Source organism: Siphateles boraxobius, unplaced genomic scaffold (assembly GCF_051911475.1).
Source record: "Siphateles boraxobius isolate OS27281-9 unplaced genomic scaffold, OSU_SipBor_1 46, whole genome shotgun sequence".
NCBI lineage: Eukaryota > Metazoa > Chordata > Actinopteri > Cypriniformes > Leuciscidae > Siphateles > Siphateles boraxobius.
In genome coordinates, this window is record NW_027509097.1 from 6699994 (window position 1) to 6716011 (window position 16018).

Sequence of the window (16018 nt, forward strand, 5' to 3'; positions counted from 1 at the left end):
TTGTTATTTGATTATTTAAAGAAGGACACTTAAAATATGATACAAGACCCGTAAAGCTGCATTTGTAGAGATCCTGCCATACATTTCATTAATGTAAATCCATTTTATGGATTATGTCCAAAATGTAATCTGATCTATTTATGTTTCATTTTCATTTTAGAAAAATGTCACAAATAAGCTATTTAAAGGAGGCTGTGAAAACTGTTAATAAGGTGTTTTGTAGACAGTTCAGACAGTTGAATCTTTGTATATATCTCGGTGGTGGTTTAAAATTATACAAAGTCCTCATGTTTAAAGAAATATATATAAATAATATAGCTGCAAGCAGCCATTACCGGGGCCAAGCGCAAGAAGCGGAAACAGATGCCATCATGGGAGGGATTGGCAGACCAACTGCAGCAAGGAGCAATTAAAGACATTTTAAGAGAATTTTTGCAAAATGGCTGAAAAATCATATATAAAGTAACTTATAAGATGATTTAATGGTTTATCACTTTCAACAAATAGGTGGCGCAGTTACGAAATCGATTTGATGTGGTCAGAGTGAGGTGACAATGACACATACAAAGTTTGGTGTCAAAATGTCAAGGCATTGCAGAGATAAAGCCTGAATAGTCATTTTGGCAGCATGCCTCAACTTTGATGCTGTGGTATACGAAAAAAAGGGTTCGTCTATCAACACGAAATCCATAACTTTTAATCGGCACGGAATGGAGATGACACGATTCGATTTTGGTGAAAATCGGACGAATGGTCTAGGAGAAGTTCGAAAAAGAAGGTTTTGAAAGTAAATAAAGATGGCGGACAGGAAGTTCGTCCAAATACGTCAAACTTGGTATCTATGTTCTCGGCATGACCCAAGGAATCTATTAAGACCAGTGTCATTACAATAAGCACATTTTAAAAAAAAGTTATTAGCATTTTTGGAAATGTAATTTTAACTTTTGACCAACAGGTGGCGCTGTCTTGAAATCTTTTGAGTACCTTCAAGGCAAGGTGCTGGTAACAAATTCTGAGTTTCATAATGTTACAGCAATGTGTTCATTAAGTATAGCATTTCACATCACAAAACTGCATTGAAATCAATGGGATTTTCATGTTTTGTTCTATTATAGCGCCACCAAGAGGCAAAATCTCACAATTTTTTTTCATGTGTCCTTGGAATGAGCCCATACATGTGTGTGCCAAATTTGGTGAAAATATCTCAATTCGCTTCGGAGTTTTAGACATATATATGAAAAAAAGCATCAAAAATGACTGACACGTGATTTTGATTTGATTTTACTACCCCTTACCATCAATATTTTGGCATTTGGGCTCTCACATTTAGTTAACAAGCTATGGTTCCAAACTTCTGACGGTGGTTTCGTCTCGATCGGACTAGCGGTTTCGAAGATATCGGCAAATGTTTTTTAAGCGCTAAATCACAACGCTACACAAACCGTAAGTTGAAACCTAGCATGTTTGGTATCTGTGGACTCGGCAAGGATTCAGGACCTCAACGAGATGACTCCCGTGAAAATAAGTCAACCACAGCCAGAGTTATAAGCATTTGAAAAATAAATTTTACCACTAGGTGGCGCTGTTTCGAAACTTCTCAGGCTCCTTCAGGGCATCGTACCGATGACCCATACCGAGTTTCGTAACAATTCGTTCATGCGTTCAAAAAATACAGCATTTTAGCACATAATTCAAAATGGCCGACAGCCAAAATGGCCGATCTGGGAAAATTTGATATCAGTCGACTCGGCATGACGTCCTGAATCTACAGAGACCACTTTTATGATTTTTGGACAAACCGTTCAGAAGTTATGAGCGAAAATAGCCGTTTTTCATATCTCCGGACCAGTAGGTGGCGCTGCGCCGAAACGCAGCATGTAGCCTCAGGTCATGCTTGTGATGACATGTACCAAGTTTGGTCTGAATACGATTAAGCGTTGCGGAGATACAGCCTTACGTCTGTTTTCGCAAGCGCTACGTAAAATTTGTTTGCGTGTTTATCGAAAGTGGTTTGACGAATCGACTTGAATTCCATAACTTTTTGTCGGCACTGCCTGGAGATGATCTGGTGCAATTTTGGTGAGAATCGGACAAACCGTCTAGGACGAGTTCGCAAAAGTAGGTTTTTTGGACAATTCAAAATGGCGGCCATATTTTTATGACGGAAAATGACGTCATAGGGTGCGATCGAATCGTCATGAGCTCAGGAATCAGAGGAAAAAAGAATTTTGTTGATAGGCCTAAGGGTTCAAAAGTTATTAGCATAATAAAAGTGAAACTTTGGACAGGTGGTGGCGCTAGAGGCAATGAGTTAGAGACACCAAAATTGGTGCAATTACTGTTGGGACTGTCCTCTATCAGAATGTCAAACCGGAACAACTTTCCCGGGCACGGTTCTAGGGGCTGCCATAGACGCCCAGTCGGAAGAAGAAGAAGAAGAAGAAGAAGAATAATAAATATAGCTGCAAGCAGCCATTCCGGGGCCAAGCGCAAACGCAGACGACAAGACATGCCAACATGGCTGGAAGTTTCAGACCGACAGCAGCAAGGAGCAATTAAAGACATTTAAAGATGAATTTAGGCAAATGGCTAAAAAATCATATATACAGTAACTTTTAAGATGATTTAATGGATTATCACTTTCGACCAATAGGTGGCGCAGTTACGAAATCGATGTGATGTGGTCAGAGTGAGGTGACAATGACACATACAAAGTTTGGTGTCAAAATATCAAGGCATTGCAGAGATAAAGACTTAATAGTCATTTTGGCAGCATGTCTCAACTTTGCTGCTGCGGTATACGAAAACGGTTTCGTCTATCGTCACGAAATCCATAACTTTTAGTTGGCACGGTATGGAGATGACACGATTCGATTTTGGTGAAAATCGGACGAATGGTCTAGGAGAAGTTCGAAAAAGAAGGTTTTGAAAGTAAATAAAGATGGCGGACAGGAAGTTCGTCCAAATACGTCAAACTTGGTATCTATGTTCTCGGCATGACCCAAGGAATCTATTAAGACCAGTGTCATTACAATAAGCACATTTAAAAAAAAGTTATTAGCATTTTTGGAAATGTAATTTTTACTTTTGACCAACAGGTGGCGCTGTCTTGAAATCTTTTGAGTACCTTCAAGGCAAGGTGCTGGTAACAAATTCTGAGTTTCATAATGTTACAGCAATGTGTTCATTAAGTATAGCATTTCACATCACAAAACTGCATTGAAATCAATGGGATTTTCATGTTTTGTTCTATTATAGCGCCACCAAGAGGCAAAATCCCACAATTTTTTTCTTGTGTCCTTGGAATGAGCCCATACATGTGTGTGCCAAATTTGGTGAAAATATCTCAATTCGCTTCGGAGTTTTAGACATTTATATGAAAAAAAGCATCAAAAATGACTGACACGTGACTTTGATTTGATTTTACTACCCCTTACCATCAATATTTTGGCATTTGGGCTCTCACATATAGTTAACAAGCTATGGTTCCAAACTTCTGACGGTGGTTTCGTCTCGATCGGACTAGCGGTTTCGAAGATATCGGCAAATGTTTTTTAAGCGCTAAATCACAACGCTACACAAACCGTAAGTTGAAACCTAGCATGTTTGGTATCTGTGGACTCGGCAAGGATTCAGGACCTCAACGAGATGACTCCCGTGAAAATAAGTCAACCACAGCCAGAGTTATAAGCATTTGAAAAAAAAAATTTACCACTAGGTGGCGCTGTTTCGAAACTTCTCAGGCTCCTTCAGGGCATCGTACCGATGACCCATACCGAGTTTCGTAACAATTCGTTCATGCGTTCAAAAAATACAGCATTTTAGCACATAATTCAAAATGGCCGACAGCCAAAATGGCCGATCTGGGAAAATTTGATATCAGTCGACTCGGCATGACGCCCTGAATCTACAGAGACCACTTTTATGATTTTTGGACAAACCGTTCAGAAGTTATGAGCGAAAATAGCCGTTTTTCATATCTCCGGACCAGTAGGTGGCGCTGCGCCGAAACGCAGCATGTAGCCTCAGGTCATGCTTGTGATGACATGTACCAAGTTTGGTCTGAATACGATTAAGCGTTGCGGAGATACAGCCTTACGTCTGTTTTCGTAAGCGCTACGTAAAATTTGTTTGCGCGTTTATCGAAAGCGGTTTGACGAATCAACTTGAATTCCATAACTTTTTGTCGGCACTGCCTGGAGATGATCTGGTGCAATTTTGGTGAGAATCGGACAAACCGTCTAGGACGAGTTCGCAAAAGTAGGTTTTTTGGACAATTCAAAATGGCGGCCATATTTTGATGACGGAAAATGACGTCATAGGGTGCAATCGAATCAGCGTGAGCTCAGGAAATAGTGGAAAAAAGAATTTTGTTGATAGGCTTTACGGTTCAAAAGTTATTAGCATAATAAAAGTGAAACTTTGGACAGGTGGTGGCGCTAGAGGCAATGAGTTAGAGACACCAAAATTGGTGCAATTACTGTTGGGACTGTCCTCTATCAGAATGTCAAACCGGAACAACTTTCCCGGACACGGTTCTAGGGGCTGCCATAGACGCCCAGTCGGAAGAAGAAGAAGAATAATAATAATAATAATAAGAACCGGAACAGATACAATAGGTGCCTCCGCACCTTCGGTGCTTGGCCCCTAATAATAAGAACCGGAACAGATACAATAGGTGCCTCCGCACCTTCGGTGCTTGGCCCCTAATAAATGTATGTCCCTGATACAATTAATTTGTCTGCTTAAATAAACATTAGATAAAGATAAGTGTAATTATATTTTGTATTTTAACACTGCAATGTTCTATCAATTAAAACAAAGTATAAATGTCTCCTTTTCAGTAAAATGTTGCAAATTGTTATTCTTACACTTGAGAGGCGATTTAAACCTTCAGGACAAATCTCTTGCACATGCAAATTTTATTTATGTAGCTACAATTTCACAAATCTTAACCTGCGCATGCGATTCTTTATGGCATCATATTACCTTCATATATTAATTCGATCTTGGTCTGTAATGAAATTTCATAGATACGTAGGCTTATTGACATATTTTACAGGTTAGAACAGCATCAGCGGCGTGTTGAAAAACGTGTCATATGACTTTTTGCACCAATCAGGACCATTGTAGGAAGTATATGACCCTGACTCGCTGGTTTCTGTTCTTTACACGAACTTTATGGATTAATTCAGTTTTGTTCCCCGTTGACTGCTGTACATTGTTTGCTCCGTGATTTAAATTGCATGGCTTCAGCTAACGGGAATCTGTCGAAAACAGAATAAGGCCTACCTTTTTCACTTAAAGTTACTGCAATATTGCGCCACAATGACAAACATTTGTCCTATTAAAAATGTTGCAGATTTAGTTTCTGAGGCTCGTCGTGTGTACCGGGAAACATTTGACGGGGATAATGCCAATGTTGCAGTTTGCGCCCCAGGACGTGTGAATTTAATCGGAGAACACACAGATTATAATGAAGGATTTGTCCTCCCAATGGTAATAACACTTTCACGACTAAATCCTATTTAACAGCATGTGTTGGTATATATATATATATATATATATATATATATATATATATATATATATATATATATATATAAGTAATATCTTGTAAAGTAATTGTGTGGCAATATTTACGACATTCTTTTGACCAAAGTAATGTGAAACAAATATTGGGAGCTTAATCATGGAAGCAACCATCTGAAGTGTGGCACATGACATTGCAACATCCTTATTAATAAAAAAGTAAAGGAGAAATTGTGCTTGATGGAGTTTGTGATGACGTAATTATTATAGGCTACTATCTTGATTTGATCCGGACATTTGAATCAAATTATTTGAAAGAACCGATTCCAGGGAATGAATCAGACTTCCCAAATCTAGTGCAAAGAGACTTGATACGTAAACTTTATAACGTGTTATTTCTTTGTCATAAATTGCAGGGGATGCAGGGTACCTTATCCTGCTGAACTGATATCTGAACAATGGAAATTATGGATTGTACTTTCACATGATTGTACTTTCACATGATAGGCCTACTTTCTATTGTAGATAACAGATTGACAAGTGTGATCAATTTACACACATCCAACTCTCCTCATTAATAGGAACTAGTGATAAGAACAAACATATGTTCTTCTCAGATCAAACCCAGCAATTACGCACTGACAATCTGAGTTATAAAGTTCGTTTGAATGGTTGCAGGCCTTACCGATGGTGACCGTTATGGTGGGCAGCAAAACCTCTGGCCAGAAGTGCTGTGTTGTAACTCTGACTGAATCTGCTGATGAGCCTAGGATGGTGGACTTTGATCTCCCAAATGAACTGACCCCACTTTTAAGAGGGCAGCCAAACTGGGCCAATTATGTAAAGGGAGTTGTACAGCACTACAGAGGTAATCTTTTGCTATCATTTTTTTGTCTATCTGGCAAAAAGGGAAGTAATGAGGAAGTGTACATTTAGTCTCTAGGATGAAATGTGACCCTAGGGGCCCATGCTGAGAACTCATCTTTGGACTAACTTTTTTAATGCAGTGTTCAATACTTGCAACACTTGCAGAATAGTTGCTGAGCACACTGTTGTCTTACTCTGAAAGTAACAATAGATTGAACATATACTTATTGCAGAATGGAGTGCATATTAATCTCATACGTATTAATATCACGCATGTATTTCTTAACTGAACCTGATCAAGCCTAGTTTTGCTTTCACGTCCTCTCTTTACACAGCAAGGCCCATCCCTGGCTTTAGAGCTGTAATAGCCAGTAGTGTGCCACTAGGAGGCGGACTCTCCAGCTCAGCCTCACTTGAAGTGGCGGTGTACACCTTCCTGCAGCAGTTGTGTCCAGGTAATCACTTCTGAGTCATACTTTTTATTTGGCCTTTGTAAAATTCCCATTCATTTTTTCCATAGAAAAATTGACTTACTGATAAGATATAAAGCATTTAATACAAACTGAGGTTGTAATAGATAGTTTTTGATTGTTTCCACAAGCTTTGCACCTTGGAAAATTATGGGAAAAGTAATTTCAGAACTCCTGTTTTTTTACTGTCATTTTGAACAAATAAATTCAGCCTTGGTGAACATAATGTCTGCCCCTCCACAGATGATGGGAATCAGGTAGCAAAGGCAGTGGCCTGTCAGCAGGCTGAACACACTCATGCTGCTGTGCCCTGTGGCATCATGGACCAGTTTGTGTCTGTTCTGGGTAAAGAGGGCCATGCATTACTCATTGACTGCAGGTAAGTAGATTTGCTGATCAATATTCTTCTGTCAGATTAGAATGAATCAGTTATATTTAGTTGCTCATTTGCAAAAATACTATTAAATGCAAAAAATTAAATGCAATCTTTTCAGATCTTTGGAAGCCACCGCTGTCCCTTTAACTGACCCTGGACTTGTAATCCTGATCACTAATTCCAACATTAGACATTCGCTCACAGGCAGCGAGTATCCCACCAGACGAAAACAATGTGAGAACGCAGCAGTCGCTTTGGGCAAGAGAAGTCTAAGAGAGGCTACTTTGCAAGATTTGGAGGGTAAGATCAAGAAAGATTTTGGCACCATAAAGTATGTCTTTAATCTAGGTAATTTCATAATAAAATATACATATTTCGTAAAAATCTGAATTTATTCATAGCTGCCAAGGATCGACTGGACAGTGTGACGTACCGACGGGCACGTCATGTGATTGAGGAGATCGAACGCACAGAGCAAGCTGCCGAGGCACTCAAGAGAGGCGATTACAAAGAGTTTGGGAGGCTGATGGTGGAGAGCCACAATTCTCTTAGGTAAACATCTACAATCGAAGCAAGATTATCATGTTGGAAGACTAACAGAAGTCAAATCCTTGAAAACATCCCAAGATTAGAAGTACTTTTCAGTGGCTGAAATGCTGTTTGCTTAACCCAGTTGTTCAATAGGGGGTAACTGGCAGTTAAATGGCTTTTAATGATGCATTCTTTGACTGGGGTTGATATTGTTTGTTTCAGGGATAATTACGAGGTCAGTTGTCCAGAATTGGACGAGCTGGTGTCGGCAGCACTGGAGGTGGATGGGGTGTTCGGGAGCCGGATGACAGGGGGAGGGTTCGGTGGATGCACAGTTACATTGCTTCAGGCTTATTCCACGGAAAAAGCAGTGAAACACATTCAGGTTTTTACAAGTTTAAGATCATCTGTGAATCTTTCTATGAAAATTGCATCCAAATAAATGGCTGAACTGCGTATTCTGGATATTTTAGGAAATATGATTATTTGAATGATAACTTAGTACTATACTTTTTTCTGTGTATTTACAGGAGAAATATCATGGATCTCCAACTTTCTTCATAACTACCCCATCAGAAGGAGCACATGCTTTCAGTCTATAATTTTGAACCAGTGCTAAGCAAGTCATTGGATTTCCATGTCTTTTTTTTAATCACTAATAAGCTCATACTTAGCATCAGTTTTCTCCCATCAATGCCACAAATTTTGCTAATACTATTAATACATACATTTTTCTAACATCTGTGTATGCTTTACAATCTTGCGTTCAGAAGTCCAATTCCTACTAAATATTTTAAAAAGTTTTGTTAAAAAAGTTTAAAATAAAGGGCGTTTATGTATGTAATAAAGCAATTATGTAATAACATGAATTGTGTTTGCCTTTATTTAACCAAATCTTTTTTTTAGAGATTCATATAAACAATATTTCAAATAATTTGTTAAAATGAATTTTATTATACTCAAAAAGTATAGCATATAGCAAGTACATAATTATGTTATAGGCTATGTATGAGTGTAATATTATACTTTTCAGCAGCATTGCTGTAATGAGAATGGAGTGGAGGGGGGGGGGGGGTGCTAAATACATCTTATTTATTTACTTAAGTAAATAAGCTCAAGTGTTTAAAATAAACTTAAACATTTAAAAATTGTATATGATGTATTGTTTTTGTTATAAATTTTAGTGGGTCATAGAGATTGTGCTCTGAGTTTTATAGTGTGTGCGCCCCCTGCTGGCCGCATACTGAGCTGTCCCGGAAAGCGTTTGTTCAGGGAGGAGCCAGAGCGCAAATCAGCAGTAAGAGCAGCAGGAAACACTTCTGATAATCCTCCACCACTGTGTCCATACACAGACCTCGAAGCCGAGGTAAACATAAATCGAGCCTGCTCTCCTTCACAGCCCGGCGTAGTTTTCCTCTTCACCTCAGGATAATCGATTTAACCGCTTGAATCGTGGACAGTGCCGGGACATCAGGCCGCGGTGAATCAGGTGAGTCCTGCCCGGGCCCGTCGACTGCTGTTCGGCCACAGGTGTTTCCACTAACCCGACTTTATGGATGTGTCTCTCAAAACGTAGCCTACTGGGCTGGCTAGATCGCGAACGTACAGATGTTCATAATATGAGACTTATAAATGCTGTCTAGATAAGAATCTCACTAGGTTTTAAGACACAAGCAGGGAATTCTTAAGTTACAGCATTGTATGAACTTAACATATGTTATAATAATGGAATACTTGCACACTGTCTGTTTACAGACTCCTCTTTAATCTGTAGTTTACTTTCTTCTTTTGCATTTGGAGTGTTATTCAGCTAACTAATGAATAACCTTCAGTCTAAAACGAAACCAACACCTAACCCTGACCGTGTTCTCTTCTGTTGCCCTTATTATCATGAAACTGCATCCTTCTGAAGAAAGAACAGATCATGCATTGTTAGGTCTCTGGTTACTATCTGTCCCGTACTGTTACTGTATTTTAAATGGCTTACAAGTGTTTCAATGGCACTGACCATTTATTTTGTTAGTGAGAACTGTTTTTCTCTGTTTTATATATATATATATATATATATATATATACATAAAAGCATATGTGTATATATATACACACACAGATTTCTCACTGTTTATTTAAAAAAGTTAAGTAATTGTTGAACAGTGCATTAAGTTACTTGACCTGCAAACACAGATGAGAGACCGACTAAATAGTACTATTATTGGGTAGGCTGGATAATAAAGAACTCATTAAATTAAAAGTTGTGGATGTTTGTAGAAATGCGCGTTGGGCACTGGACAGCATGATTATTTGTCTATTTTAGTTTGAGTGTAAATGTAAAGTGCTTTGGAAAGCACTGGGGGAATTGGTTGTCCTTGACATAGATTACTGGATGGCTGTCCCACCGGTCTGACAGGTTGAGAATCGAGAGTGATTAAGCCTCCGCCTCTCATATTGCTTCACACACAGCCATGTTCCTGATGTCATGTTTCTCTCATATGCACAGCTTCATTTACCTTCATGGTTAATTTATGGATTAAACATATTGATGGAGACCACAAGTAACTATTGTGCCATATATAGTGTGATTAGGACTGTTGGCATCACATGCAATTAATCTCGGGTCATTTCTTTCAAAAGCCGCTTGTAATGTATGGCTGGATTGAGCTTTGCCCCTTTAGGAGAGCAAATGCAAAGGACTTGTTCAGTGTGACCTCAGATAACACATACAAAATTGTGTTAATGTACCTGAAAAACTAGACTTCGTTTCAAACCCGCCATGCTTGTGTTGACACAAGGATTGATCTGAAATACGTGTCGGAGACGGATACTGTGCGAATGAAGAACAATGCACATTTAGAGAAAAGTATCAATAGCACTACTAGCTTTTCTTTTTGAATGTAAACTTTTATAAAGCAAGGATGCATTGAATTGATCAAAAGTGACAGAAAAGATATTTATAATACAAAATATTTCTATTTCAAATAAATGCTTTCTATTCATTAAAGAATCCTAACAAAATGTATCACAGCTGTAGCACAGCTGTTTTTAGTATTAATAAGAAATGTTTCTTGATCACCAAATCTGCATATTAGAATGATTTCTGAAGGATCATGTCATGTGACTCTGAAGACTGGGGTAATGATGTTGAAAATTCAGTTTTTCCATCACATGAATAAATTACATTTTTTAAAAATCTTAAAAGTTGTTTTAAATGGAAATTGTTTTACAATACTATTGTTTTTACTGTATTATTGATCAAATAAATGGTGAGCATAAGTTACTTCTTCAAAATTATTTGAGAATCCTACCAAGTTACCAACCCCAAACCTTTTAATGGAAATTGACTTCATTGACACCTGTCTGTTTTGCAGCTAATGCCGTTAAGGCTGCCCTAATGAGGCCACAATTTTATTAGAACGCTCATGTTCTTGCTCATTCGCATGTCCATGTCCATAAATTCATATTTTTAATATTTGTGCTCCAGAGAACTTGAACTTGTTGCCGTTGGTTAATGCATCAAGAAGCTAGTTTGGTTTACCAGTCTGATGTCAGTTTGAGACGTTTGGGTGTAAATGTGTTTTTTTTTACGTTTCTCAGAGAAGACAGGAAAGGCTTGAGTTTGGGGACTGACATCCTGTGGTGGGACACACCCTGTAGCCATAGACAAGATCTTATTTTTGCATTTATACCAAGAGGAAGAGAAGGTAAACAAAGGCTTCTCACTTCCACAGCAACAAACGGTTGGTTTGGGTGATAGCATGCAGGGAGAGATCAGCTTTACAATGACCAGTAAGAATGAGAGGAAGTTCATCCAACACTTCCTCATCCTCTTCAGCTGTTCTTTTTTTAAGCACTATGAACTTTTGTCTCCTGGATGTCTGATTAGGTTGGACGTTTTTGACCAGATAAAAATGCACTGTATGATCTCACCGCTGGTCATAAGTTACTTATTATGGACTTTGTTATATTAGGTAGCTGCGATTATTGTTTTTTATGACAGTATGCCTCAGAATACACACAGGCCCAGGCCCTGTACTTGTTTCGTCTCATCTATGGGTTATCACTGTCCATCATCACAGTTTCTGATTAAATCGCGCATTTAAATACGGTTGTCAGTCCATACATTTTGCAGCAAACTTGTATTCAGATTGTGAATGGGTAATAAACAGAAAGCAAGAGAAGAGCCTCTCTATTATCACTGAGGCTGTCAGTCTCTAAGCACAAGCTCACTGAAGTCTGCACTCCCGTGGAAACCCCTGTTAAAAAGCTTTCTTATTTGTTTAATGAATCTCGTTATTTACATCGTTTACACTTTGTTGGTTATAATGAAAGGATTCGAGAGTGTGTGTGGTTCGCGCTGAACAAAACAAATCCTCATGTTTTCAGCAGTGTTAAGCGGATTCTGACTAATGCTGACTAGCATCTCTGATAGGCAATTGCATTCACATGCTCAAAAGATATGATTGTGATTGGCTACAATGCTCAACGCTTGTAAAAACACTGTAGATAGAAAGTTTTGATGCTCAGAGAGCGCTCAGACAAACACGAACGAGAGCGTTTGAAAGAAGCGTCAATCAGCGGGTACTGAATATACCAAGTACTCGGCACTACCGTTACTGCAGAAATGCAGTTTTTATTTATTTATTTATTTGAAATACCGGTAATACCAGTATGTTTGACAACCCTCTTTGTAAATCATATAAATATTTTTTTGTCTGTCATGTATTGGGTTTTATTGTTGTGATTTCAGTACAGGTATACCGCTGCATAGTTTCCTATAATTCCATAATAAAATACTTTTTGATATGTATGTGTGTGTGTGTGTGTGTGTATATATATATATATATATATAATTAAAAGTTAATAATATAATGTTTTGTAAATAACTGTTAACATTTAATTAAAACATCAATATGTTTTTTTATTTTCATTTTTTTATATTTCCATTAAAAAGTTTAGGTAAGATTGTGTGGTGTGTTTTTTATTTATTCATTTTTTTAAAGGAAAAAAACTTTCCAAGGAACATTCAAAGGTTCTATTAATCAAAGGATCCTGAATGTTTTTTTTTATCACAGTTTTCAAAAATATTAAGCAGCACAACTGTTTTATTGTGTAATGACGCTGACAATTCAGCTCTGCAACACAGGAATAAATTATTAGGCCAGCGAAAATATTGGCAGGGCGAGTGCATATCTAAACCAATGCAGAAAAACAATTCTAATTGTTGCGCCTTGAATCATTAGTGTCCGTGTTTATTTAAAAACGAACAACCCGCTGACTCGTAGTGTCCTAAAACAAAGATTTTTTTCCAATAGTATATTCTTTCCATCCATATCATGTGGCAGTTGAACTGGTTTTCATTGTGTTTGCATACTGTTTTCTCCCTCAATCAGGGTGTAGCTGATGCTTATTGCAGAGCTTGACCTATTTGTACTTGACTGACTTTCTCTTGACCTCAAATATCATTTAGTTAATTCGTTATTGCCCTTTTCCCCATATTGAGTCTAAAAATGGGATATGCAATTCCTCGATTTCCCAAAATGACAGGCATGACACATTTAACTTGCTGTGTGAAACCAGGTTATGCAGCAGTGGGAGAACGTCTATGGTGAGAGTTCACTGACAGTTCCACGCTCATGTCAGGACAGGTTTCTCCTATCTTGCCTTCTCCTCTGATCTTTGTTTCCTGTGGGATGCTATGCTGAGAATGTAGTGATGTCACTAGTAATGGGTTATTAGGGACAGTTTGGCTGAAACTCCTTATCTGATGCAATGAGAGGAATTTACAAGTACAAAAGACAAAGTAGGTTCAAATCTAACTTGCTTTATTCATTAGTCGTACTCGCTGAGGCTGCACTATTAGTATTGCTCATAGGGCACTTACTTTTTTTTTTAAGCAGTCAGACTTAATTTTTACCTGGGATATGATAATATGGGCGATTCAAAAATACCATAGATTTAATATTTATTTATATTTTATTGTATTATTTGTGTATACTATATGTACCATTCAAAATGTTACAGGGTTGGTAAGAATTTTTTTTAATGAAAAATTGAATCATATGCTCACCAAGGCTGCATTTGTTTGATAAAAAATACAGTAATAGTATTGTCAAACGTTATTACAATTTCTTTCTATCTCTTTTCTATTTTTAATCAATTTTAAAATATAATTATCGTGATAGCATAGCTGAATTTTCAGCATCATTACTCCAGTCTTCAGTGTCACATGATCCTTCAGAAATCGTTCTAATAACAAACATTTCTTACTATTATCACAGTTGAAAACAGTCGTTGCTTAATATTTTTTTGTGAAAACTGTGATGGATATTTGTCAGGATTCGTTTAATAGTATTTAAAAAGAACAGCATTGATTAAAAAAAGAACAATGTTAAAGTCTTTACTGTCAGTTTTGATCAATTCAATGCATCCTTGCTGAATAAAAGTATTAATTTCTTTCAAAAAGAAATGCAACCTTACTGACCCCCAATTTTTTTAATGGTAGTATAAATGAATAATAAGGTCTTGTCTTCTGAGACAATTGTTCTTTAACAGAGGCACCTCTGTAACGAATGAAGAAGCAGAACCTGCTCTACTGAAACTGGCCATAAGAATCGAAGCTTCAACACCTGAAATTACATCTGAATTGTTGCTTCTCTTTTTAACGAATGCTTTGTGCAACTAGTAATAGAAGTAATTTATATGAGTAGTATATGTAGCCTACTGTAATAACAACCGTAAAGCTGGGTGTGACGTTTTGGATCTGGCAACTCTGCTCAGTTTGTGTTGTGCTGTGTCATGAAATGAGTGTTGTCGGTCTTGAATTTACTGTGGGCGTGCGCAGGCTGTTTTTAAACTAAAAAGCAGTTGACCTCTTCTGACTATAGGGTGCTATTTTATGGCTGCTATCCTTAAGCTGTAAGTCTTAGGCTAGTAACTCTTCAACGAGTTAGTCGTCAAACATGATGACGTGCTTGTGTTATATCATGTCACCCCTCGCCATGACCTTTAAGAGGAATCTCTAAGCGTATCGATTCTTCAGTCGTATCACTGTTTACCGCAGGGCTTTCAAAATGGGCTCTCTAAAAAAGGCATTGAGGGTTTATGTCTACTTTAGTAATTCAGCTTTCCCAAACATACAAGGACTTAAGTTTAGTTTAAAATGCTTTTTTTGTTTTCTCTCAGTGGATATTTAAACAAGCCCGTTACTCTACGTATAGGACTGGGCATAATTTGTTCCACACTTATTGTGATACTGACATAAATTATGCTTCAAATCATGTGACTTGTAAGGAGATTTTCCAAGCAATTCGAATTATTATTATCTCGCAGTTGATATAACAGGTCCTTAAAATCCCCATTATACATTTCATTGTAGAAGGGACAAGGGTAGGGTTGCACCAGCCATTGGTGAGATTTGTGGATGTGGGTTTCATACCTATTAAGGGCTTAGTATAGATCCCTTTTCAGTTAGTAAACATGGTTGGTTAGTTAGGACTAGTTAGTTTGTAACTAACTTTCCGTGGCGTGAAGTAATGCTATGTTTACATTTTTATTATTTGTTTATATAAATGTTAATGTAACAATAGTAATTATTATGAGTATGTAATAACATATTTTTAATAATTCTATAATAATTGTTATCATTTTAATCGTTTCAATCTGTTTTGTTGCGCTCCCCACAAAACTATGGCTTAGCCCAATTTGAAATGAACATTTATTGTATGTCCTGCTCGTTATTGAAAAAATATAAAAATCTAGTTTTACAATGGACTTTATAATTCTGCTTTAAAGGGGTCATGACTTGAGAAATCAAATTTGCATTGGTCTTTTGATTATATAGGTCTTTGAACCATTAAAACATCATTTCATAACTTAAAATATCCTCCTCATTATAAACAAAGCATTTATTTAATCAAGCTCCGAAAATGGCTCGTTCTGATATTGGGTTACCTGTGACGTTACACAGGCACACATTAGGCCTGCAAGATTCTGGGAAAAATATGAATCACGATTTTTTAGCTTAGAATTGATTTCACGATTCTCTGCAACGATTTTTTTTTTCTCATGAAGTGTAATGTTTATTGCACACATGAACCATGACAAAACAAAACAAATTGGCAGTACCAAAAATATTTGTTTTGGCACCTATAGAACATTGCACATCACCACAAGCCTGTAAACATAGAGGCTTCAATGAATAAAGAAGAAACACTCTTAAACTGCTTGCCTTTTGTACAATTTACAT

The 16018-nt window shown here is 37.4% G+C and overlaps 2 protein-coding genes across 5 annotated transcripts in view; both read left to right on the forward strand.

The window, feature by feature from the left end:
- The first annotated feature begins 5111 nt into the window (after nt 1–5111).
- galk1 (galactokinase 1) lies at nt 5112–8641 on the forward strand. Its single transcript, XM_077200498.1, has 8 exons — nt 5112–5499; nt 6211–6400; nt 6735–6854; nt 7113–7248; nt 7364–7545; nt 7647–7797; nt 7999–8161; nt 8307–8641. The coding sequence occupies exons 1-8, from the start codon at nt 5329–5331 to the stop codon at nt 8376–8378; spliced, it is 1185 nt and encodes a 394-aa protein (XP_077056613.1). The 5' UTR covers nt 5112–5328; the 3' UTR covers nt 8379–8641.
- Nucleotides 8642–9026: 385 nt separating this feature from the next.
- The window catches only part of llgl2 (LLGL scribble cell polarity complex component 2), a 32715-nt gene continuing 25723 nt past the window's right edge, over nt 9027–16018 (forward strand). For 2 of the 4 annotated variants that reach the window (XM_077200499.1, XM_077200501.1), the window contains exon 1: nt 9050–9265. The gene's annotated coding sequence lies outside the window, so the exon portion shown is untranslated. Of the gene's footprint in view, nt 9266–16018 lie in introns of all 4 variants that reach the window. The other 2 variants (XM_077200502.1, XM_077200503.1) reach the window with 2 other exon arrangements.

What these genes read in the sequence shown, in the direction of transcription:
- galk1 (XM_077200498.1), top strand. Translation starts at nt 5,329, where the DNA reads ATGACAAACATTTGTCCTATTAAAAATGTTGCAGATTTAGTTTCTGAG. An exon ending in GCATTACTCATTGACTGCAG is followed by an intron (nt 7,249 to 7,363) that starts GTAAGTAGATTT and finishes CAATCTTTTCAG; the next exon opens with ATCTTTGGAAGCCACCGCTG. An exon ending in AAGCAGTGAAACACATTCAG is followed by an intron (nt 8,162 to 8,306) that starts GTTTTTACAAGT and finishes GTGTATTTACAG; the next exon opens with GAGAAATATCATGGATCTCC.